Here is a 22,734-nt window from a genome sequence, read left to right as displayed (position 1 = left end):
AGTGTGAGGTGTTACATTATGAGAAGTTCACCCAGGGAAGGACCTGCACAGTAAATTCTTGTCCCTTGGAGAGTATTACAGAACAGAGGGTCCATGAAATACAGAAACATCATTCACTGAAAGTGACAACACAGGTAGTCAGAATGGTGAAGGTGATGCTTGGCCTATTTGCCTTCATTGATCAGGGAACTGAGTAGAGAATTTGGGGTGCCATATGACAGCTGTAAAAGTCAAAGTGAGACCAGACTGTATTTTGCACAGTTCCGGTCATCCATTTGCAGGAAGAATGTCATGAAGCTGGCAAGTGTGGAGGGAAGTTTGATGAGGAGGTTACAGACACTGGAGGACTTTAATTATCAGCAGAAGCTTGGACAGACTGGGACTCTCTTTCTCTCTACTGAGAGAGTAAGGACCTGTCTGGTGACCATCCAGAGGTTTACAAAATCAGTAGGCGAGCACTCTTTTTGCAGGGTAGGGAAGCCTAAATTTACAGGGCAATTGTTTAAGGTGAAGGGGAAACATTTAAAGGCTACCTTATGGGTGGGGGATGTTGCATCTTTGATTAAGGAGACCAACACTGCAGGAATAAGAAGGGTTTTGATGAGGTCTTGTAAGTAGAGGTTTAAAATAAAATGATGAATGATGATTTTGATGGGATTATACTGCCGGCCTCCCAATAGGCTCAGATATTGCGCAGCAGACGTATCGGAAAGCAGAGAACAGGTCGACAATATGGAGAGAGATCGCGGGCAGTGCAGTAATGAAACGGGTTAAAATAGAAAGTGCTGCCTTTAATCCCGATTGAACTCTCTTTCCAGCGAACTTTCCGGCCTCAGTGACAGACAAGGACCAGTCTGAGTCTCCGGAGTGTCCGATTTTAATTGGAATCGGAGAGTTTTTGAGGAGAGAGAAACACAGAAAAATGAAATCTCCGGGAGCTGACAGCAGGATGTCTCCGCCCCGTCCGCTCGCTGCCTTTAAATTGCTCTGTATCGCCGCCTTTCGCTTCATTTCTCATTCAGTCTGATTGTGAGAAGGATTTTCCAGAGTCGCCGACATGACCGAGACAGCACCCGGCGAAACGGCTCCTGCAGCCGCACCCGCCGCCGCAAAGAAGAGTCCCAAGAAGAAGGCGGCCGGCCGGAGCAAACCAGCCGGTCCCAAGCTGGGCGAACAAATCGATAAGATTGTGGCGGATTGTCGCGATAGGAAGGGTATGTCCGCTGTGGCCATCATGAAGGCTCTGATCAGCAGCGGTGTCGATGTGGGGAAACGTCGCGCCCAGATCAGGATGTGCATCAGGAAGAGAGTGGAAAGCGGCTCCTTGGTTCAGACCAAGGGCGCGGGTCTTTCGGGATCCTTTAAATCCGGTCAAGGAAAAAGTGACGTGAAAGTGATGAAGAAAGCGAACAAGCCATCGGCAAAGAAATCTCCGGGCAAGAAGTCTGGCGCCAAGAAACCAGCGGCTAAGAAAGCGGCAGCTAAAAAAACAGCGGCGAAGAAAGCGGCAGCGAAGAAACCAGCGGCGTCGAAGCCAAAGAGCCCCAAGAAACTCGCAGCCCTGAAGAAGAAGGCGGCCAAGAAGACAGCAGTCAAAAAGTGAATTGAGATATACCGTTTGTTAAGTGTTTGAACCCAAGGGCTCTTCTCAGAGCCACCCACATCTCAGAAAAGAGCTGATCATGAATATTGTGATTCCCGCGCCGGGTCCGAGTGAGTTTTCCGGGGGAACTTCTCGAATAAAACCCGATATTCCCGGTACCTCTGACATTCAGTGCGGCCGTGGCGTCCCAGATTTGAAGTGAAACACTGCGTTTCACTCGGGCTGTGTGAGAGAGTGAGACCAGTGGGGTGGTCTGCAGGCCCAGTTCCTTCTCCTGCTCCAGGAGAGCGTGACTGGGTTCAGCGGAGATTCCGCGCCTCGCATCCCAAAGCCCGATTCAGCTGAGTTGATTGGGAACTGCTGAAACTTATGTGAGAGGGGAGGGGGCGTCTTGAGAGAGAGATCTGTCTCTGGGGATGGATGACGTATGATAAACTACCCGGCGACTTTGCCGAGTGACCTTCAATCAGGTACCAGTTACAAAAGTTTATTTACACAACATTTACAAGAATAAAATCAAAAATATACAATTACCGCTCTCGGAAATCCCCCACTGTACCCATCGCGACCGCATGCTCCCACTCCAAGGACAGCCGGACATGTCCAAAGTAAACAAAACGGAACAACCGCAGCAGCTGTTCATGGCAGGTTTGTGGGAGAAGTGAAGGGCCAGGTGAGACCCTGACGGGGAGGGAGCGCGTTCATCTCCTGTCCCTCGCTGAATTAACCTGTCGGCACAGAACAGCTAATGATCGCGGTCAGTCAGTGTAAAACCGAACAACCCCATCTGGAGGGCAGATCGCCACTACAATAATACGATGATCAGCAAGCGACAACCTTTTCCTTTGCTGTGGTAGTGGCTCTTAAAAGAGCCTTTTCTTGTGTTTGTTGTGGAGGCCGGGTTTAGGCGCGCTCCCCGCGGATGCGGCGGGCCAACTGGATGTCCTTGGGCATGATGGTGACTCGCTTGGCGTGGATGGCGCACAGGTTAGTGTCCTCAAACAGCCCGACCAGGTAAGCCTCGCTAGCCTCCTGCAGGGCCATGACGGCCGAGCTCTGGAAACGCAGATCGGTTTTGAAGTCCTGAGCGATCTCCCGCACCAGGCGCTGGAAGGGAAGTTTGCGGATGAGCAGCTCGGTGGATTTCTGGTAGCGCCGGATCTCCCGCAGAGCCACGGTGCCGGGCCGGTAGCGATGAGGCTTCTTCACTCCGCCGGTGGCTGGAGCGCTCTTCCGCGCCGCTTTGGTCGCCAACTGTTTGCGAGGAGCTTTCCCTCCGGTCGATTTACGCGCTGTCTGCTTGGTCCGGGCCATTCTCCCTCGGAACTGAGAACACAGGCTGAAACACAGGAACAAGATAGACGGAACGTCCTCCGGGACAGGATTTTATACTGTTGGAAAGGGTCTTCCCGTCAGCTCTGATTGGCTGAACCAGGTTCCTTACTGCGATTGGTTGATTCATTTCCTGCAGGCTGGGGGCGAATAACAATTTACGACAAAATAGGAAACTGACCGGCGGTCGGATTTCATTCATGCAGTGTGATTGGCGCAGAATTATTTAAAATCGCCCGCCAATTTCAGAGCACCCAGCAACGGTGCTTGATTACATTTTATTTACAATTAATTGTATGACGGATTATACAATTTCAGTTTCATTTAATATCTAATTTCCTCAGTTAAGATTTAAATGCACAACCACGGAATCGTTCTCTGAACGAGTGAACTGATTTCTGTTGGAAACTGATAGAGGATTAAGATCGATCGTAATGCAGGTTTTGTGGTAATCACCGACTGGAAAGGCAGAATTGCAGTATGTTTCAAGCGGCACCAATCAATCTGTTTAAAATGCAACTCAGCTGAGTATAAAATAAAAAAAATCTAAAAGTCTGTGGATACGGCTCCGTCTGTGAGGCGGTGGGTGGCTCTTAGAAGAGCCTTTGTTTTGCGCTCGGGAGGAGGTGGGAGTTTTTCAGCCGCCGAAGCCATAGAGAGTGCGGCCCTGGCGTTTCAGAGCGTACACCACATCCATGGCAGTGACCGTCTTGCGCTTGGCGTGTTCAGTGTAGGTGACCGCATCCCGGATCACATTCTCCAGGAAAACCTTCAGCACCCCGCGGGTCTCCTCGTAGATCAGACCCGAGATCCGCTTGACGCCGCCACGGCGAACCAGACGGCGGATGGCCGGTTTGGTGATGCCCTGGATGTTATCACGGAGCACTTTACGGTGCCGCTTGGCTCCGCCTTTGCCCAGTCCTTTGCCTCCTTTCCCTCTGCCAGACATGATGCTGCTTCACTCAGGTCGCTGCTCACTGACAAACTGCCTGCTGCTGTCTCCTTTTATACACAGCGCCCCGACCTGCCCGAGAAACGCGCAGAGGGACAGAGGCGGGAAGGGGAGGAGACAGAGTCAGAGTGACGGACAGAGCCGAGAGCGGCCTCTCATCGTCCAGCTCCGCCTTCACTTTACCACAACCGCCAATTTCCAACGATTCATCCGACACAAAGCGCTCCAGCGAAAACAAAACTCCCTCACGCACCACGTACATACTGGAGGATTTCTGGGAATTTGCCGATTCTCCTGCTTTAAATTATAGGAAGTGCTTTTCCATTCCGCAAATCGCCGAGGACCTCATCTATCCCACCGGCCCCACGACCAGTGCGAGCGCCCTCAGGCACAATGAGTATTTTGCATCACTGGAAGGTACTAGCAGTGTGCCAGATGCTGAAGGGTGTGAGGGAAGAGAAGAGAGTGCAGTTATTATTACAAGGGAAAAGGTGCTCAAAAAGCTCAAAGACCTGAGGGTTCAGAGGTCACCCGGACCAGATGAACTGCACCCCAGAGTTATGAAAGAGGTAATGCCCCTGACTGACCGTGTGAAGGAAATGGAGCTGGAGATGGACAGACCTAGAGATTGCAGGATGCTGAGACCAGAGATTCAGTGGGTTGGTCAAACCTGAAGTCAAGCTGCAAATAGTTTGGTCACGACCACGACTGGAAAGGGGAAGAGACAGACAGTGCAATGTCTCCCTGTGGCTGTGACCCTCAGAAACAAGTACACGCCTTTGGATACCCCTGGAAGGATGACAAATCAGAGAACAGCAGCCCGTCAGGTCGGTGGTACTGACACCCCGGTCCGATGCTCCGTGGGAGGACAGGACAAGCAGGGCAGTGATGACAGCAGACTCACAGTACAGGGGATGTGCAGGAGATTCTGTGGCCGTAACAGAGATGACACGATGGTGTGTCCCCTCCTGGGTACTGCGGTCAGGCACATCTCAGATGTGTAGGATTTCCTAAAGATAAACTTGCCGGTTGAGTTGGTTTTAAGGAAGCAAAATGCAACGTCAGCATTCATTTCGAGAGGAGTACAACACAAAAGCAAGGATGTAATGGTCAGACTTTATAAGGCATTGCTCCGATCACACTTGCAGTATTGTGAACTGTTTTGGGCCCCTTATCTAAAAAGGTACGTGCTCGCATAGGAGAGGGTCCAGAGGAGGTTCACAAGAATGATCCTGGCAATAAAAGGGTTAATGCACGAGGATTGTTTGCTGGCTCTGGGCCTGTACTCGCTAGACTTTAGAAGAATGAGGGAATTTCATTGAAACCTATCAAATATTGAAAGACCTACAATGGAGTGGGGAGGATGTTTCCGATAGCGGGGCAGTCTGGGATCACAGAGCAGAGCCTCAGAACACAGGACATCCTGTTAGAACAAATATCAGGAATAATTTCCTTACCAAAGGGTAGTGCATCTGCACAGCCTGTGTCAGGGTGTTGTTCATTGACTATAGCTCAGTGTTTAACACCATCAATCCCACAGTCCTGATTAATAAGCTGCAAAACCTGGGGATGGGAGGGGATGGGAGGGGGTGGAGGGGATGGGAGGGGGTGGGGGGGTGGGAGGGGATGGGAGGGGGTGGGAGGGAGGGGTGGGAGGGGATGGGAGGGGGTGGGTGGGGGTGGGAGGGATGGGGGGGTGGGAGGGGGTGAGTGGGATGGGAGGGGTGGGAGGGGGTGAGTGGGGGGTTTGAGAGGGATAAGGATCAGTGATGGTCTCCCGAATGAGCTGCCAGAGGAGCTGGTGGAGGCAGAAACACACAAAGTCTCTGTTCATGAACACTTCTCAGGAACCTGTCATTCACCGTGTACATCCTGCCTTGGTTAAACTTCCCGGTGCTGGGTCCATTGTTGTTTTCCATCTGTATTAACGATCTGGATGAGAATGTGGTAAACTGGATCAGCAAGTTTGCAGATAACACCAAGATTAGGGGTGCAGTGGACAGCAAGAAAGGCTAGCAAATATTGACATGGGACGTTGTCCAGCTGTTACAATGGCAGATGGAATTTAATGCAGACAATTATGAGGTGTGTGTAACAAAAGTTTAACGAGAGAAATGTGTGGTTTAAGGAGGATGAGGAAAAGCAAGCAGGCTGCGAGTGGAACGGCTCAGGATTTCCGGACCGAAGGTATTTTACTACTCGGAGTAAAGAGAGGCAAGACTGCACAGGCACAGTCAGCCAGTAGAGCGGGAAAAGGTTAAAAAGAAGACCGCCATATCCAGCGAGCAGCAGAGTGAGAGGACTTTGGCTCAATGGGCTTAGGTGGTAATGAGGCGAGGTAGGTTTACCTGTGTTAATTGTGGAAAGGAAGTATGTGTGTGAGGCCGGTGTTCTGTGCTCGGTGTCAGATGTGGAAAGTTCTGGAGTCTCCCAGCCTCCAGGATGGTAATATCCGCACCCGGTGTGTCGAGCTGCGGCTCCTAAGGGACCGCGTTAGGGAACGGGAGTTGCAGCTCGTTGACCTTTGTCTGGTCAGGGACAGCGAGGAGGTGATAGAAGGGTGATCATACCGGGACCACAGCAGACAGACAAGTGGTTAACAGTCAGGAGAGGGAAGGGGAAGAGTCAGGTACCAGAGAGTAGCCCTGTGTCTGTCCCCCTGAACAATAAGTACTCCTGTTTGAGTACTGTTGGGGGGGAGGGGGGATATAGCCTACCTGGGGGAAGCAACAGTGGCCGTGCCTCTGACACAGAGTCCGACCCTGTGGCTCAGAAGGGTAGGGAAAGGAAGAGGATAGCAGTAGTGATAGGGGACTCTTTAGTTAGGGGGTCAGATAGGTGATTCTGTGGACGCAGGAAAGAAATGCGGATGGTAGTTTGCCTCCCAGATGCCGGGGTCCGGGAAGTTTCAGATTGCGTCCACAATATCCTGCAGTGGAATGGAGAACAGCCAGAGGTCGTGGTACATATTGGTACCACTGACATTGGTAGGAAAAGGGAAGAGGTCCTGAAAACAGACTACAGGGAGTTAGGAAGGAAGTTGAGAAGCAGGAGAGCAAAGGTAGTAATCTCAGGATTACTGCCTGTGCCACGTGACAGTGAGTATAGGAATGGAATGAGGTGGAGGATAAATGCGTGGCTGAGGGATTGGAGCAGGGGGCAGGGATTCAGATTTCTGGATCACTGGGACCTCTTTTGGGGCAGGTGTGACCTGTACAAAAAGGATGGGTTGCACTTGAATCCCACAGGGAACAATATCTTGCGGGGAGGTTTGCTGTTGGGGAGAGTTTAAACTGGAACTGTTGGGGGGTGGGAACTGAACTGAAGAGACTGGGGAAGAGGCGGTTGACTCACAAATAGAGAAAGCTTGGAGACAGTGTGTGAGGGAAGATAGGCAGGTGATAGAGAAGGTACGTGCTCAGACCAACAAATTGAGATGTGTCTATTTTAACGCAAGGAGTATTGTGAACAAAGCGGATACGCTTCAAGCAGCGGTCCCCAACCACCGGGCTGTGGACCGGTACCGGGACGCAAAGCATGCGCTACCGGGCTGCGAGGAAACAATATGATTTGGCAATATGAGTCAGCTGCACCTTTCCTCATTCCCTGTCACACCCACTGTTGAGCTTGAACACACGCGAGGTCATTACGCACGCGTCATCCATGTCAGTGCGGGAAGGAGATCAACTCCTCGAGCTTGCAAATGACGACGGGCTGAAAAGCATGTTTGACATAACATCTCTGCCGGCATTCTGGATCAAAGACAAGGCTAAATATCCTGAGATAGCCACGAAAGCACTGAAAACGTTGCTTCCATTTCCAACATATCTCTGCAATGAATGCAACGAAAATTAAATTGTGGAATAGACTGGACATAAGGAACCCTCTTCGAGTATCGTTGTCTCCCATCACCCCTTGATAGGACCGTCTTGTTGCAGGGAAACAAGCCCAGGGCTCCCACTGATTCAGCGATATTGGTGTGTTGCAATGATTTTATATGTTCATACGGGAAAAATATGTGCTGTGTGTTTAATATCGAAACGTTACTCAAAATGTTATGATACTAATTGTTATAACCATATAACAATTACAGCACGGCGATTACAAAGCGATCTCACCGCTTCTAGTCCGTGCCGAACGCTACTCTCACCAAGTCCCACTGACCTGCACTCAGCCCATAACCCTCCATTCCTTTCCTGTCCATATACCTATCCAATTTTTCTTTAAATGATAATATCGAACCTGCCTCGACCACTTCTACTGGCAATTCGTTCAACACTTACTTCAAGCTCCCCTGATAATTAACTTATCGCTATATTCATGCAAGGAAAATATGCGCTGTGTGTTTAATATTACATTCGTTAGATGAACCCTTTTAGAAACGAAATTGAGTGTATTAGCCACTTATCACCTATATTGTGTTTATGATTAACACCACCCCCCCGACAGAATCATCAAAACCGATTTGTAAAAACAAAAATCGGCACGTACACACATGCACAAATCACGTATTCGCACTGATGCCCACGCAAGGCTTCATGGTCATTGTAGTCTTACTCGGGATAAACCCAACATATTTGACTGCTACTCTTGTTCGTTGGCAACCCTACTCCCCCCCACACCCCCGCCGGTCGACCGGTCCGCAAGAATATTGTTAATATGAAACTGGTCCGCAGTGCGAGAAAAGCTGGGGACCCCTGGCTTAGAGCATGTATCACTACTTGGAGCCATGATGTGGTGGCCATTACAGTGACTTGGATGGCTCAGGGACAGGAATGGTTACTTCAAGTGCCGGTTTTAGATGTTTCAGGAAGGACAGGGAGGGAGGCAAATGAGATGGGGGCATGGCACTGTTGATCAGAGATAGTGTCGTGGCTGCAGAAAAGGTGAACGTTATGGGGGGATTGTCTATAGAGTCTCTATGGGTGGAGGTTAGGAACAGGAAGGAGTCAATTACTCTACTGGGTGGTTTTCATAGGCCACCCAGTAGTAAAAGGGATATTGAGGAGCAGATGGGGAAACAGATCCTGGAAACGTGTAATAATAACAGAGTTGTCGCGGTGGGAGATTTTAATTTCCCAAATGTTGATTGGCATCTCCCTAGAGCAAGGAGTTTAAATAGGGTGGAGTTTGTTAGGTGTGTTCAGGAAGGTTTCTTGACAGAATATGTAGATAAGCCTACAAGAGGAGAGACTGTACTTGATTTGGTATTCAGAAATGAACCTGGTCAGGTGTCAGTTCTCTCAGCGGGAGAGCATTTTGGACATAGTGATCATAATTCTATTTCCTTTACAATAGCACTGGGAGAGATAGGAACAGACAAGTTAGAAAAGCGTTTAATTGGAGTAAGGGAGATTATGAGGCTATCAGGCAGGAACTTGGAAGTTTAAATTGGGAACAGATGTTCTCAGGGAAAGGTACGGAAAAAATGTGGCAAATGTTCAGGGGATATTTGTGTGGAGTTCTGCATAGGTAATTCCAATGAGACAGGGAAGTTATGGTAGGGTACAGGAACTGTGGTGTACAAAGGCTGTAGTAAATCTAGTCAAGAAGAAAAGAAAAGCTTACAAAAGGTTCAGAGAGCTAGGGAATGTTAGAGATCTAGAAGATTGTCAGGCTAACAGGAAGGAGCTGATGAAGGAAATTAGAAGAGCCAGAAGGGCCATGAGAAGGCCTTGGAGGGCAGGATTAAGGAAAACCCCAAGGCATTCTACAAGTATGTGAAGAGCAAGAGGATAAGACGTGAAAGAATAGGACCTATCAAGTGTGACAGTGGGAAAGTGTGTATGGAACTGGAGGAAATAGCAGAGGTACTTAATGAATACTTTACTTCAATATTCACTATAGAAAAGGATCTCGGTGATTGTAGTGATGACTTGCAGTGGACTGAAAAGCTTGAGCATGTAGATATTAAGAAAGTGGATGTGCTGGAGCTTTTGGAAAGCATCAGGTTGGATAAGTCGCCAGGACAGGATAAGATGTACCCCAAGATACTGTGGGAGGTGAGGGAGGAGATTGCTGAGCCTCTGGCGATGATCTTTGCATCATCAATGGGGACAGAAGAGGTTCCGGAAGATTGTGAATGTTCTTCCCTCATTCAAGAACGGGAGTAGAGATAGCCCAGGAAATTATTGACCAGTGAGTCTTACCTTAGTGGTTGGTAAGTTGATGGAGAGGCAGGATTTATGAACATTTGGAGAGGTATAATATGATTAGGAATAGTCAGCAGGGCTTGTCAAGGGCAGGTTGTGCCTTACGAGCCTGATTGAATTTTTTGAGGATGTGACTGAACACATTGATAAAGGGAGAGCAGTAGATGTAGTGTATATGGATTTCAGCAAGGCATTTGATAAGGTACCCCATGCAAGGCTTATTGAGAAAGTAAGGAGGCATGAGATCCAAGGGGACAATGCTTAGCAGATCCAGAACTGACTTGCCCACAGAAGGCAAAGAGTGGTTGCAGACAGGTCATATTCTGAATGGAGGTCGGTGACCAGTGGTGTGCCTCAGGGATCTGTTCTGGGACCCTTACTTTTCATGATTTTTATAAATGACCTGGATGAGGAAGTGGAGGGATGGGTTAGTAAGTTTGCTGATGACACAAAGGTTGGGGGTGTTGTGGATAGTGTGGAGGGCTGTCAGAGGTTACAGTGGGACATTGATAGGATGCAAAACTGGGCTGAGAAGTGGCAGGTGGAGTTCAACCCAGATAAGTGTGAGGTGCTTCAGTTTGGAAGGTCAAATATGATGACAGTATATAGTATTAGTGGTAAGACCCTTCGCAGTGTAGAGGACCAGAGGGATCTTGGGGTCAGAGTCCATAGGACGTTCAAAGCAGCTGCGCAGGTTGACTCTGTGGTTAAGGCGGCATACGGTGTATTGGCCGTCATCAATCATGGAATTGAACTTAGGAGCCAAGAGGTAATGTTGCAGTTATATAGGACCCTGGTCAGACCCCATTTGGAGTACTGCGCTCGGTTCTGGTCACCTCACTACAGGGAGGATGTGGAAACCACAGAAAGGTGCAGAGGAGATTTACAAGGATGTTACCTGGATTGTGGAGCATGCCTTATGAGAATAGGTTGAGTGAACTCGGCCTTTTCTCCTTGGAGCGACGGGGTATGAGATGTGACCAGATAGAGGTGTATAAAATGATGAGAGGCATTGATTGTGAGGATAGTCAGAGGCTTTTTTCCAGGGCTGAAATGACTGCCACAAGAGGACACAGGTTTAAGGTGCTTGGGAGTAGGTACAGAGGAGATGTTAGGGTAAGTTTTTTTTTGAAGGGAGTGGTGAGTGCGTGGAATGGGCTGCCAGCAATGGTGGTGGAGGCCGATACGATAGGGTCTTTAAAAAACTTTTGGATAGGTACATGGAGCTTAGAAAAATAGAGGGCTATGGGTAACCGTAGTAATTTCAAAGGTAGGGACATGTTTGGAATAACTTTGTGAGCCGAAGGGCCTGTATTGTGCTGTAGGTTTTCTATGTTTCCTCTCTCCCCAGAGGAAGACTGCAATCTGGAACACACTGTTTGAGGGGGTGGTGCAGGCTGGTATTTAAGGACCACCTTGATGAGCATTTGAATCACCAAGGCAGGGTAGTTCACAGACCAAGTGCTGAGTTAATGGGGACAGATTCTCGATGGTCAGTATGGACATGCAGAAACCACTGACTGTGAAAATGCAGTGGGAACCTGGAACACAGGACTTCAGGATGGACTTACCTAAAACGTTCAGAACCGAGGACAATGGATTGTTGCTGTACAAAGGTATTAATGGTCACATAGTGAACCAACCCCTCAAAAGGCTACCAAAATGTTCCCACTTCCTGTGCACCAGTAACAATACTTTTATATGGGAATTTGGTTAAGTACTCTGGGTGATATTAGGAGATATGTCTGACAGCTTGGTCACAGTGGGAGGGTGCAAATATCTTCTCACAGTGGAACAAGCTCACAGCCGAGAATGAAGGTGACAAACTCCACTGCAGTGGAGGACTTCTGTGGTCAGGGTTGTACAGGATAGAAACAGACCCTCTGGCCCATCACATTTCTGCTCCCCATCGTGCACGGCTATACTAATCCCACTGTCCTGTATTAGTTTCATATCCCTCTGGGCCTTGCTCACTGAAGTACCTGTGCATGTGCCTCTAATAATGTTACACAGTTCCCTGTATGTGGCATCACAGGTAGACAGGGTTGTGTGTTCTACTTGCCTTGTCAGTCAAAGAACTGCCTCCCATTAGAATTGTACAAAACTGTTTAAAGACAGATTTAAAGGGGATCTGAAGGGTACATATTTCACACAGAGAATAGCTGGTATTGTAAATCAGTACCAGAAGATAGGGGGGGGGGGGGGGGGGCGCCCCCAGAAACTCCTCAGGAACCTGTGTGCATCTTGCCATGGTTTAACCTCCCAAAATAGAGTCACTGGTTTATACAGAAATGAAACAGTCCCTTCGGTACAACTCATCCACGCCGACCAAGTTGTCGACCTGAACTCGGCCCATCTGCCTGCATTAGGCCCGTATCCCTCTCAACCTTTCCCATCCATGTGACTGTGGAAATATGTTTTAAATATTGTACCTGAGGCAGAGAGCCGGTGCAGTGAGGCGCTGACGGACACTCGCTGTTCCGCGGGCAGGAAGAGGAGAGGCGGATCCCACAGCGGAGCCGAAACCCCAACAAGTGGAGACCGGCTCCACCATCTCGGACTTCCCGCACCGGACCGTTTCCAAGGAAACGACGGCGGGGACGGTAGGGCTTTGTGACGTCATCGCGCCACGGGTCAACTATCACATGGCGTCACGTGACAGTGACCTACAGCCGGGGAGGCGGGGCAGAGGGAGCTGTCAATCAGCAGAGCCGCCGAAAAACTTGCGACCATTGTAAACAGAGTGGGGAGACTGGGAGATTTCCAGGGACGGTGACCCACTTCCCCCATTCCCTGGAATTGAGTGTGTTATAGACAGTAATATTCATATTATAATTTGGCTCTTCGATCTGATAAATATGCAGTGTTTGTATTTTGTATAATTTTGCGTGGATAATCTTTTATAATTTGAGATGAAAGATGTTGGAACTAGATCACTGAAAAAAAACGTCACGGAAAAATATTGTCAAAGCCAAAGTATTAATCCAAAGTAAGTTGTTATCACACTTCGCATATGTCACCATATAGTTCAAAGTTCAAATTAAAATTTATTCTCACAGTACATACCTGGCACCCCAGACAACCCTTAGAATCTTATTCTACCGGCAATCTTAGCAAATCTATAGAACAATAACTGTGAACTGTAAATATGAGGAACTATAAACAGTAAACAAATTGTGTAAATCCAGAAAAATAAATATCAATAAATAACAAGCATGAAATAACGATATAACAGTCCTGACATGAGTGTAGCTATCCCCTTTTGTTCAAGGCACTGATGGTTGAGGGGTAGTAACTGTTCTCGAATGTGGTGGTGTGAGTCCCGAGGTACCTGTACCTTCTACCTGATGGCAGCAGTGAGAAAAGAGCATTGCCTGGGTGGTGAGGATCTTTGCTGATGGACACTGCTTTCCTACAGCAATGTTTCATGTCGATGTGCACAGTGGTTGTGAGGGTTTTATCTGTGATATACTGGGCCGAATCCACTACCCTTTGTAGGATTTCCCATTCAAAGGCATTGTTGTTCCTATACCAGGCCGTAATGCAGCCAGTCAGCACATCTTCCACCACACAGTTATACAAGTTTGCCAAGGTTTTCAATGACATGCTGAACCTCTGCAGAGTCCTGAGGAAGTAGAGTGCTGTTGTGCTTTCTTCAAAATTATATTTATGCGATGGGTCCAGGACAGATCCTCTGAGTGAGTGACACACAGGAATTTAAAGTTACTGACCCTCCCCACCTCTGATCATCCTTTGATTACTGGCTCATGAACCTCCGGTTTCTCCCTCCTAAAGTCTACAATCCGTCCCTTGGTCTTACTGACATTGAGTGAGGGGTCGTTGTTATTACACCACTCAGCCAAGTTTTCGATCTCCCTCCTGTACACTGATTCATCACCACCTTCGATACAGCCCACAACAGGGGTGTCATCAGCAATTTGTATATGGTGTTGGAGCTGTACTCAGCCACACAGTCATAGGTGTAAAGTTAGTAGAGCTGGGGGCTAAGCACACATCCTTGTGGTGCTCCTGTGCTGATAAGATATTGTGGACAAGCTGTTTTTGCCAATCTGAATTGACTTGGATCTGAACCTGAGGAAATCCAGGATCCAATTGCACAAGGGAGCATTGAGGCCCAGGTCTTGGAGTTTACTGATTAGTTCTGAGGGGATGATGGTGTTAAATGCTGAGCTGTAATCAATAAAGGGCATCCAGATGTTTGCATCTTTGCTGTCCAGATGTTCCAGAGTTATGGGAAAAGCCAACTAGACAGTATCTGCTGTTGCTTCGGTAGGTGAATTGGAGAGGATCCAAGTCACCATTCAGACAAGAGCTGATATGCTTCAACACCAGCCTCTCAAAACACTTCATCACTGTGGATGTAAGTGCCACTGGGCAATAGTCATTTAAACAGGTTACCACCAGTATGATTGAAGCTTCCTTGAAGTAGGTGGGTTCCACACACTGCCAGATCAAGAGGTTGAAGATATCCATGAATACACCAGCCAGCTGGTCAGCACAGGTCTTCAGTACTCAACCAGGTACTCCATCCAGACCGGATGCTTTCCTTGGATTCACTCTCTTGAAGGCAGCCTGCACGTCATCTTCAGATACTGAGACCAAATGACCATCAGGAGACACGGGGCTGGGCGATGGTTCCTCCCTCTTCTGGGGACAAAACGCGCATAGAAGGCATTGAGCTTGTCTGGAGGTGAAGCTCTGCTGTCCCCTTTGTCACTCTTTACCTTTGCTGGAGGTTCTGGCATTCACACCTTGCCACAGCTGTCGAGCATCTCTCTTTTATTCCAGTCCAGTCCAGAATCTCCACTTTACCTGAGAGATGTCTCTCTGGAGACCATACCCTGCACCTCTTGTAGCATTCTTGATCTCCAGACTTGAATGCCTCTGATCTCTTGATCAGCAGGTTCCAGATTCATTGCTTTTCCAGAGCAGATTTGGGAAAACCCTGAGTGATTTTGTGGGAACACACACCTCCACTGCTGTTTTAATGAAGTCTGTAATGGCCCCAGTGTATTTGTTCAGATCCTTAGATGACTTCTTGTACATGTTCCAGTCCGCTGACTCAAGGCAATTCTGTAACCGTTCTTGTGCCTCCCATGGCTTGCCTTGGGTATCTTGATCTCTGGAGCCTTGTTCCTTAGGCTCTGTCTGTTTGTAGGTAGCAGGAGTACAGTCAAATGATCCGACTTAACTAAATGCAGTCTTGGGAGTGAACGATAGGCATTCCTTATCATAGTGTAGCTGTGGTTATGGAATCAGTTCAGTGGAGTTACCTATGCCATTTCAGGAGCATGACTGGTGTAGGGTAATAACTCTTCCAGAATTTGGTGGCATAGGACCTATGTTTCCTGTACGTCCTTCCCGATGGCAGCAGTGAGAAGAGAGCATGAGATGGATGAAGGATGTTGTTGATGATGGATGCAGTTTTCTTGTAGAAGCGCTTCTTGTAAATATACTGAATGATGGAGAGGGCTTTGCCTGTGATGAACTTGGAAGTATCCACTACTTCTTGTAGACATTTCCATTCCTGATCATTGTGTTTCCATATCAGGCCGTGATGCAACCAGTCAGGATACTCTCCACTGTGCATCTATATGTCAAAGATTTAGATGACATGCCGATTATTATCAAACTTCTGAGTAGAGTTTCTGCCGATCCTTCTTATATTAAAGACAGTTCCTGCTCCTCCCAGGACAGATCCACTGAAATGATAACGACAAGGAATTTAAAGTTACCAACTCCCTTCACCTCCAGTCCCCTGATGATGACTGGCTCTTGGACCTCCGGTTTCCTGCCCCTGTGGTCAGTGATCAGCTCTTTGGTTTTGCTGATATTGAGTGAGAGGTTGTTGTTGTGGCACCATTCAACCAGATCCTCCATCTCCCTCCTGGGGGCAAATGTACCTTTGATTCATCCAATAACAGTGGTGTCATCTGCAAACTTAAATCTGTCATTGGAGTTGTACTTAGCCACACAATCACAGGTATAAAGGGAGTAGAGTAGAGGCCAAGCACACAGCCTTGTGGTGCACCAGTGCTGATGGTGATTGTGAAGAAGATGTTGTTGACTTTGAATGCAAAGTCTTCACTGTGGAAGGGAAATAGAAATTACAACTGAGGGAGAAGAGTACATTAAAATAAGCAAAATATAAGAATTAAAGTTAGATAATGTTTCTCAGAAATGTGAAAATTGTATTGTATTGTGACAAATGTGTTTGATGTTATGGGTATTCCAGGGACATGGTTGCAGGCAGACTGGGACTGGGAACTCAGTATTCGAGCATATTCAATGTTCCACACGAATCTGCAAAAGTGAAATGAGGAGGGCTTCCTTGTTCATTGATAAAACTAATCAAACTGGCAGGAAAACAAATTTGTGGAGTGGCCAGAGACTGTTTCGTACAGCATAATGTTACAGAACTTACCCAGGAACAGGACATTTCAAATGTGATGATGTGGGATTAATAAGAGATCCTGTGGTGAAGGATACCTGAGGAAGAAGTGAACACAACATGGGAGGATTCCAGATACAATTTGAGGATGAACACCCACACCCACAACCAATGTCCTCAGCCTAATTAAGGACAATTACAAAGATGTGGAGGTGGGGTTGTCTGGGGTTGACAGGGTAAATAGGCTCAGGACAGCTCAGTGGATGGACAGTCACAGATGTGTAAACAGCTGGTTCATAACGCTCAGCAGATGCAGATCCCAATTAGACAGAGGGACCCAGGAGAATGATGGACCAACGGGGTCAAGGGAAACATTAAATCAAAGCCTAGAGCACAGAGAGTGACTAACAGACTGAGAATAATTCTGGAACTAGTGGCAAGAGCCTCAATAGCTAAAGCTAACAAAAAATTGTGATAAATTAAACTCAACACTGTGAACATTGTTCACACTAGGGACATGGCACACATCTCAAAATGAGATATTGGCTGACATTTCAACACTGTGCAATAATTTGCAACAGTCACCATCATGACAGAAAAATCTAATGAGACTCAAAGCCAACATCACCAGGTCACAACGACCTGCACTCGAGAGCTTTACTCGAGGGCTGGAGGGAAAGTGGAGGTAGAATTTGCTGTTTGCTGAAATGCATTGTGTTCTACGAAGATCCCATTGGAGTAGAAAACCTCAACTGTCTCCATTGTTCAAGAAAGTTCGAACACAACAGAAGGTAATTGTAGTCCTGTTAACTTCACATGTATTGATGGCAAGATGCTGGAGCCTGATCTATGAAGAAATTACAAGTCATTTAAAGAACTTTAATGTCATCAAACCAAGTGAACATGGTTCAGATTTGTAGCGTCACACTGCAAGAAATTAGAACTTTCAGCCCATTTGGTCCAGGCCAAGGAAAGCTCTCATCCAGGTTGCACCCATATCAGACTGAAACTGGTCTATCCACCTCCCTGTCCCATATATTTTCAGTCTTGGTATTGCACCTGCCTCAGCCACTTCCTCTGACAGCTGATTCCTATTGAGTTGTTAGTTCAATATACCAGAGATTAAGTTCTCCCTCTGGGGGCTGACTGTAGAAGCGACAGCCTTTCTGTTTCCCCACCCGTGCTGAGTGAAGCCATTGACTCTCCGGAAGGGTGAGAGTTAAATTCAGCTGGCGAGAGGCAATGAGCCTGGACTGAAGCAGAGCACTTTCTGCACAGCCATCTAACGGTTTATTTTGCAGAAGAAAGAAGACGGAGGAAGAGAAAATGTTACCAGTGATGCTTCCGGATTATGCCATGCTGTGATAGATACACAGACCAGTTACTCTGAACAGAGATCACCAACTTCACAGTTCTTCCCTTCCACAGACTTTGGGAGTGGCTCTGAAAAGAGCGTTTCAGTAAATTTCAGTCTTTTCAACTTCAGTCACCACTTACTGGCACCTGACAGTCCCTGGTACAGTGTGGGAGTATGGGGTTCATTCTGTACCCGTCAGTCTCTGGTACATTGTGAGATTTGTGGTTAACACTGCATCTTCCAATTTCTCATGTAGTGTACCATTACAAAATTTCTTTCGGATTCATTCTTGAAGTTGAATTTTTTGATTAAATCTACAAACCCCATTTCCAGAAAAGTTGGGATATTTTCCAAAATGCAATAAAAACAAAAATCTGTGATATGTTAATTCACGTGAACCTTTATTTAACTGACAAAAGTACAAAGAAAAGATTTTCAATAGTTTTACTGACCAACTTAATTGTATTTTGTAGATATACACAAATTTAGAATTTGATGGCTGCAACACACTCAACAAAAGTTGGGACAGAATTAAAATAAGATTGAAAAGTGTATAGAATATTCAAGTAACACCGGTTTGGAAGACTCCACATTAAGCAGGCTAATTGGAAGCAGATGAGGTATCATGACTGGGTATCAAAGTAGCGTCCATCAAAGGCTCAGTCTTTGCAAGCAAGGATGGGCCGTGGCTCACCCCTTTGTGCCAAAATTCGTGAGAGAATTGTTAGTCAGTTCAAAAGGAACATTTCTCAACGCAAGATTGCAGAGAATGTAGGTCTTTTAACATCTACAGTACATAATATTGTAAAAGATTCAGAGAATTCAGAGACATCTCAGTGCGTAAAGGGCAAGGTCGGAAACCACTGTTGAATGCGCGTGATCTTCAAGCCCTCAGGCGGCACTGCCTAAGAAACTGTCATGTTACTGTGACAATTACAGCCACCTGGGCTCAGGAGTACTTCGGAAAACCATTGTCACTCAACACAGTCCGTCGCTGCATCCAGAAATGCAACTTAAAACTGTATTACGCAAGGAGGAAGCCATACATCAACTCTATGTGGAAACGCCGGCGAGTTCTCTGGGCCCGAGCTCATCTCAGATGGACCGAAAGACTGTGGAACCGTGTGCTGTGGTCAGATAAGTCCACATTTCAGCTAGTTTTCGGAAAAAACAGGCGTCGAGTTCTCAGTGCCAAAGATGAAAACAACCATCCAGATGGTTATCAGCGAAAGGTGCAAAAGCCAGCATCTGTGATGGTATGGGGGTGCATCAGTGCCCACGGCATGGGTGAGTTGCATGTATGTGAAGGTACCATTGACTCTGAGGCGTATATTAGGATTTTAGAGAGACATATGTTGCCATCAGGGCGACGTCTTTTCCCGGGACGTCCATTGCTTATTTCAGCAGGACAATGCCAGACCACATTCTGCACGGGCTACAACAGCGTGGCTTTGTAGACACAGAGTGTGTGTGCTTGACTGGCCTGCTGCCAGTCCAGATCTATCTCCTATTGAAAATGTATGGCGCATCATGAAGAGGAAACTCAGACAACGGAGACCGCGGACTGTTGAGCAGCTGACGTCTTATATCAAGCAAGAATGGACAAAATTTCCAATTGCAAATCTACTACAATTAGTATCCTCAGTTCCAAAACAATTAAAAATGTTATTAAAAGGAAAGGTGATGTAAACAATGGTAAACATGCCTCTGTCCCAGCTTTTGTTGAGTGTAAATTCTAAATTTGTGTATGTTTACAAAATACAATTAAGTTGGTCAGTAAAATTATTGAAAATCTTTTCTTTGTACTTTTGTCAGTTAAATAAAGGTTCACGTGAATTAACAGATTTTTGTTTTTATTGCATTTTGGAAAATATCCCAACTTTTCTGGAAATGGGGTTTGTATTTTTCATTTTGATCGATACCACAGGGTCAATGCCACTGGTTACATTGAACTAATATTCAGGTACTTTGCAGCAGAGTAACTGGAGCAACAAGACTGGACCATTCAATCAAACACTATTCTGTGATAAATATGTAACTTTCCTCGAGTCTCGGTGTGGGAGGGTTTGAGCAGTGTATACTCTGTAGTGACATTTGGACTGATGGAATTGAGACTGATTTTGATTGTAGATTTGCACAGTGATCAGTGATGGTACTGCTCTCTGATCAGATTAAAACACACATGGGCTGATCAGATCACTGATGACATGAATATTGGTGCAGTTGTGGGTGGTGAGGAAGGTTGTCAAATGGACAGAACTGGATGTAGATCAGTTGGAATCATGGATGGAGAAATGGGGGCTGGAGTTTATTCTGGACAAGTGTGATGAGTTTTACAGGTCCAATGTTGGAGGAAAGTACACAGTAAATGGCAGCAGCCTTAGGAGCACTGAGGGATCTTGATGTATTCATCCATATCATCCTGCAAGTGGTATTGAAAGCAAATGGAGATGTGTGGTAACCTTGTCTTCATCAGTCAGGGTGTTGTATACAAACCTGTGGATGACGTGTTACAGCTGTACAAACCCTTGGTTAGGTCACGTTTTGAGTCGTGTGTGCAGTTCTGTTTGCTACTTCACAGAAAGGACGTGGGGACTGTGGAAAGGGTGCAGAAGAGATTTCCCAACATGTTGGATAACACTTGGATTTTTAAAAATTTTATTTATAGATACAGAGCAAAATAAACCCTTCGAGCCACACCGCCCAGCAAACTCTGGCAACCCAATTTAACCCTAATCTATTCACAAGGTAGTTTACAATCCGAGTTAACCTTCCCCCTACATCGTTAGACTGTGGGAAGAAACAGGAGGACCTGAAGAAAACTGACGCAATCCACAGGGAGAACATACAGAGACTCTTTAAAGAAGGTGCACGGGCTGAATTCTGAACTCCGATGCCCCGAGCTGTAACAGCATCGTGTAAATCCCTACACGGTCATGGCGCCCCAGAGTGCAGTCTCACCTGATACCAGTGTCAGCAGAGGTATCGTGGGCCGAATGGGCTGTTCCTAATCCTGTTTGCAGCTATAAGCAGTAGAGAGAACATGACATTTTATTGATGGGGAACCGAATACAAATGTCAGGAGCTTATGCTTCCCTTATAGAAACATTGAAACATAGAAAACCTACAGCACAATACAGGACCTTTGGTGCACAATGCTGTGCCATGCATGTACTTACTTTAGAAATTACCTAGGTTTACCCTATCCCTCTAGTTTTCTAAGCTCCATGTACCTATCCAAGAGTCTTTTAAAAGACATTATTGTACCCGCCTCCAACGACGTCACCGGCAGCCCATTCCATGCACTCACCACTCTCTGCGTAAAAAACATACCCCTGACATCTCCTCTGTACCTACTTCCAAGCACCTTAAAACTGTGCCCTCTCGTGCTAGCTATTTCAGCCCTGGGGAAAAGCCTCTGACTATTCACATGATCAATGCCTCTCATCATCTTATACACCATATATAGGGTGGGGGAGCTCATTTATACATTATTCAAGGAAGAATCTCAATGCATTGGAATCAGTTCAGGAATGTTTACTGGACCAATACTGGCAGTGGCCTGGTTGTCTGACGACGAGAGTCTGGGCTTGTGTTTTCTGTTTGTACTGTCTCCATGTGCTTGTAATACCATAACATATAGGAGCAGAAGTAGGCCATTCAGCCCATTGAGTCTGCTCTGTCATTGAATCATGGGCTGATCCAATTCTACCAGTCATACCCACTCCCCTGCCTACTCCTTATACCCTTTTATGCCCTGGTTAATCAAGAACCTATCTATCTCTGCTTTAAATGCACCCAAAGACTTGGCCTCCATAGCCACTCGTGGCACCAAATTCCACAGCTTTATCACCCTCTGAGTAAAGTAATTTCTCCACATCTCCGGTCTTAATGGACAATCCGTCAATCCTGAAGTCATGCCTCTTGTCCTGGACCCCCTACCATGGGAAATAAGTTTTCCATATCTAATCTGTTCAGGCCTTTTAACATTCGGAATGTTTCTATGAGATCCCCCCTCATTCTCCTAAACTCCAGGGAATACAGCCAAAGAGCTGCCAGACTTTCCTCATATGGAAAACCTTTCATTCCTGGAATCATTCTCATGAATATGTTCTGAACCCTCTCCAATGTCAGTATATTCTTTCTAAAATGAGGAGCTCAGAACTGCGCACAAGACTCCAAGTGTGGACTAATGAGTGCCTTATAGTGCATCAACATCACACCCCTGCTCTAATATTCTATACATTAGAAATTGCATTTGCCTTCTTCACCACGGACTCAACCTGGAGGTTAACCTTTAGGGTATCCTGCACAAGGCATCCCAAGTCTCTTTGCATCTCTGCATTTTGAATTCTCACCCCATCTAAATAATAGTCTGCCCATTTATTTATTCTACCAAAGCGCATGACCATACACTTTACAACATTGTATTTCATTTGCCACTCCTTTGACCATTCCGCTACACTATCTAAGTCTCTCTGTAGGCTCCCTGTTTCCCCAACACTACACGCTTCTCCACCTATATTTGTATCATCGGCCAAGATTAAAGGAGGCAGTTGTGCTGGTCCACAAATCAAGCAGGCCAGCAATAACAGGCAATTCAAAGAACTATTGGGACCAGAGAAAATGCATGGAAGGCATTCAAGGAAGTTGTTGAAAATGTTCAATATTTTCCCAGGGACCAGGGAAATATTGACCAGCTGTGGTTCACTGTAACTGTTGTACTGGAAATGTGTGTCTGGGTCCTGGGCTCAGTGTGGGACTGAATGTCTCTGCTGTCTGAGACTGTGGAACGAATGAGCTGTCAGTGTCTCTGTGCTCAGTAACACACCTTGTGTGTGGGAGATGGAGCCACTGTTCTGTTCATTGAGCCTTGGCAAGAGGGAACATTGGCGTACATTGAAGTCTTTCCTGCAGGTAGGAGAA

The 22,734-nt window shown here is 46.7% G+C and overlaps 3 protein-coding genes across 3 annotated transcripts; 1 reads left to right on the top strand and 2 right to left on the bottom strand.

Moving 5' to 3' along the window:
* The first annotated feature begins 1,057 nt into the window (after positions 1-1,057).
* Positions 1,058-1,836, top strand: LOC134339646 (histone H1-like). Its single transcript, XM_063036339.1, has one exon. The coding sequence runs from the start codon at positions 1,058-1,060 to the stop codon at positions 1,601-1,603; it is 546 nt and encodes a 181-aa protein (XP_062892409.1). The 3' UTR covers positions 1,604-1,836.
* Positions 1,837-2,087: 251 nt separating this feature from the next.
* LOC134339653 (histone H3) lies at positions 2,088-2,931 on the bottom strand. Its single transcript, XM_063036350.1, has one exon. It carries the CDS (start codon positions 2,915-2,917, stop codon positions 2,507-2,509), a length of 411 nt encoding a protein of 136 aa, XP_062892420.1. The 5' UTR covers positions 2,918-2,931; the 3' UTR covers positions 2,088-2,506.
* Positions 2,932-3,548: 617 nt separating this feature from the next.
* LOC134339674 (histone H4-like) lies at positions 3,549-4,762 on the bottom strand. The gene has a single exon (XM_063036373.1). It carries the CDS (start codon positions 3,882-3,884, stop codon positions 3,573-3,575), a length of 312 nt encoding a protein of 103 aa, XP_062892443.1. The 5' UTR covers positions 3,885-4,762; the 3' UTR covers positions 3,549-3,572.
* Between the last annotated feature and the right edge of the window lie 17,972 nt (positions 4,763-22,734).

Source organism: Mobula hypostoma, chromosome 30, assembly GCF_963921235.1.
Source record: "Mobula hypostoma chromosome 30, sMobHyp1.1, whole genome shotgun sequence".
NCBI classification, from domain to species: Eukaryota; Metazoa; Chordata; class Chondrichthyes; order Myliobatiformes; family Myliobatidae; genus Mobula; species Mobula hypostoma.
Note: the sequence above shows the minus strand (reverse complement) of the source record. Positions and strands in the feature narration are given on the sequence as shown.

Bases quoted from the DNA above. Each gene is read 5' to 3' on its own strand.
- LOC134339646 (XM_063036339.1), top strand. From the start codon at position 1,058: ATGACCGAGACAGCACCCGGCGAAACGGCTCCTGCAGCCGCACCCGCC.
- LOC134339653 (XM_063036350.1), bottom strand. From the start codon at position 2,917: ATGGCCCGGACCAAGCAGACAGCGCGTAAATCGACCGGAGGGAAAGCT.
- LOC134339674 (XM_063036373.1), bottom strand. From the start codon at position 3,884: ATGTCTGGCAGAGGGAAAGGAGGCAAAGGACTGGGCAAAGGCGGAGCC.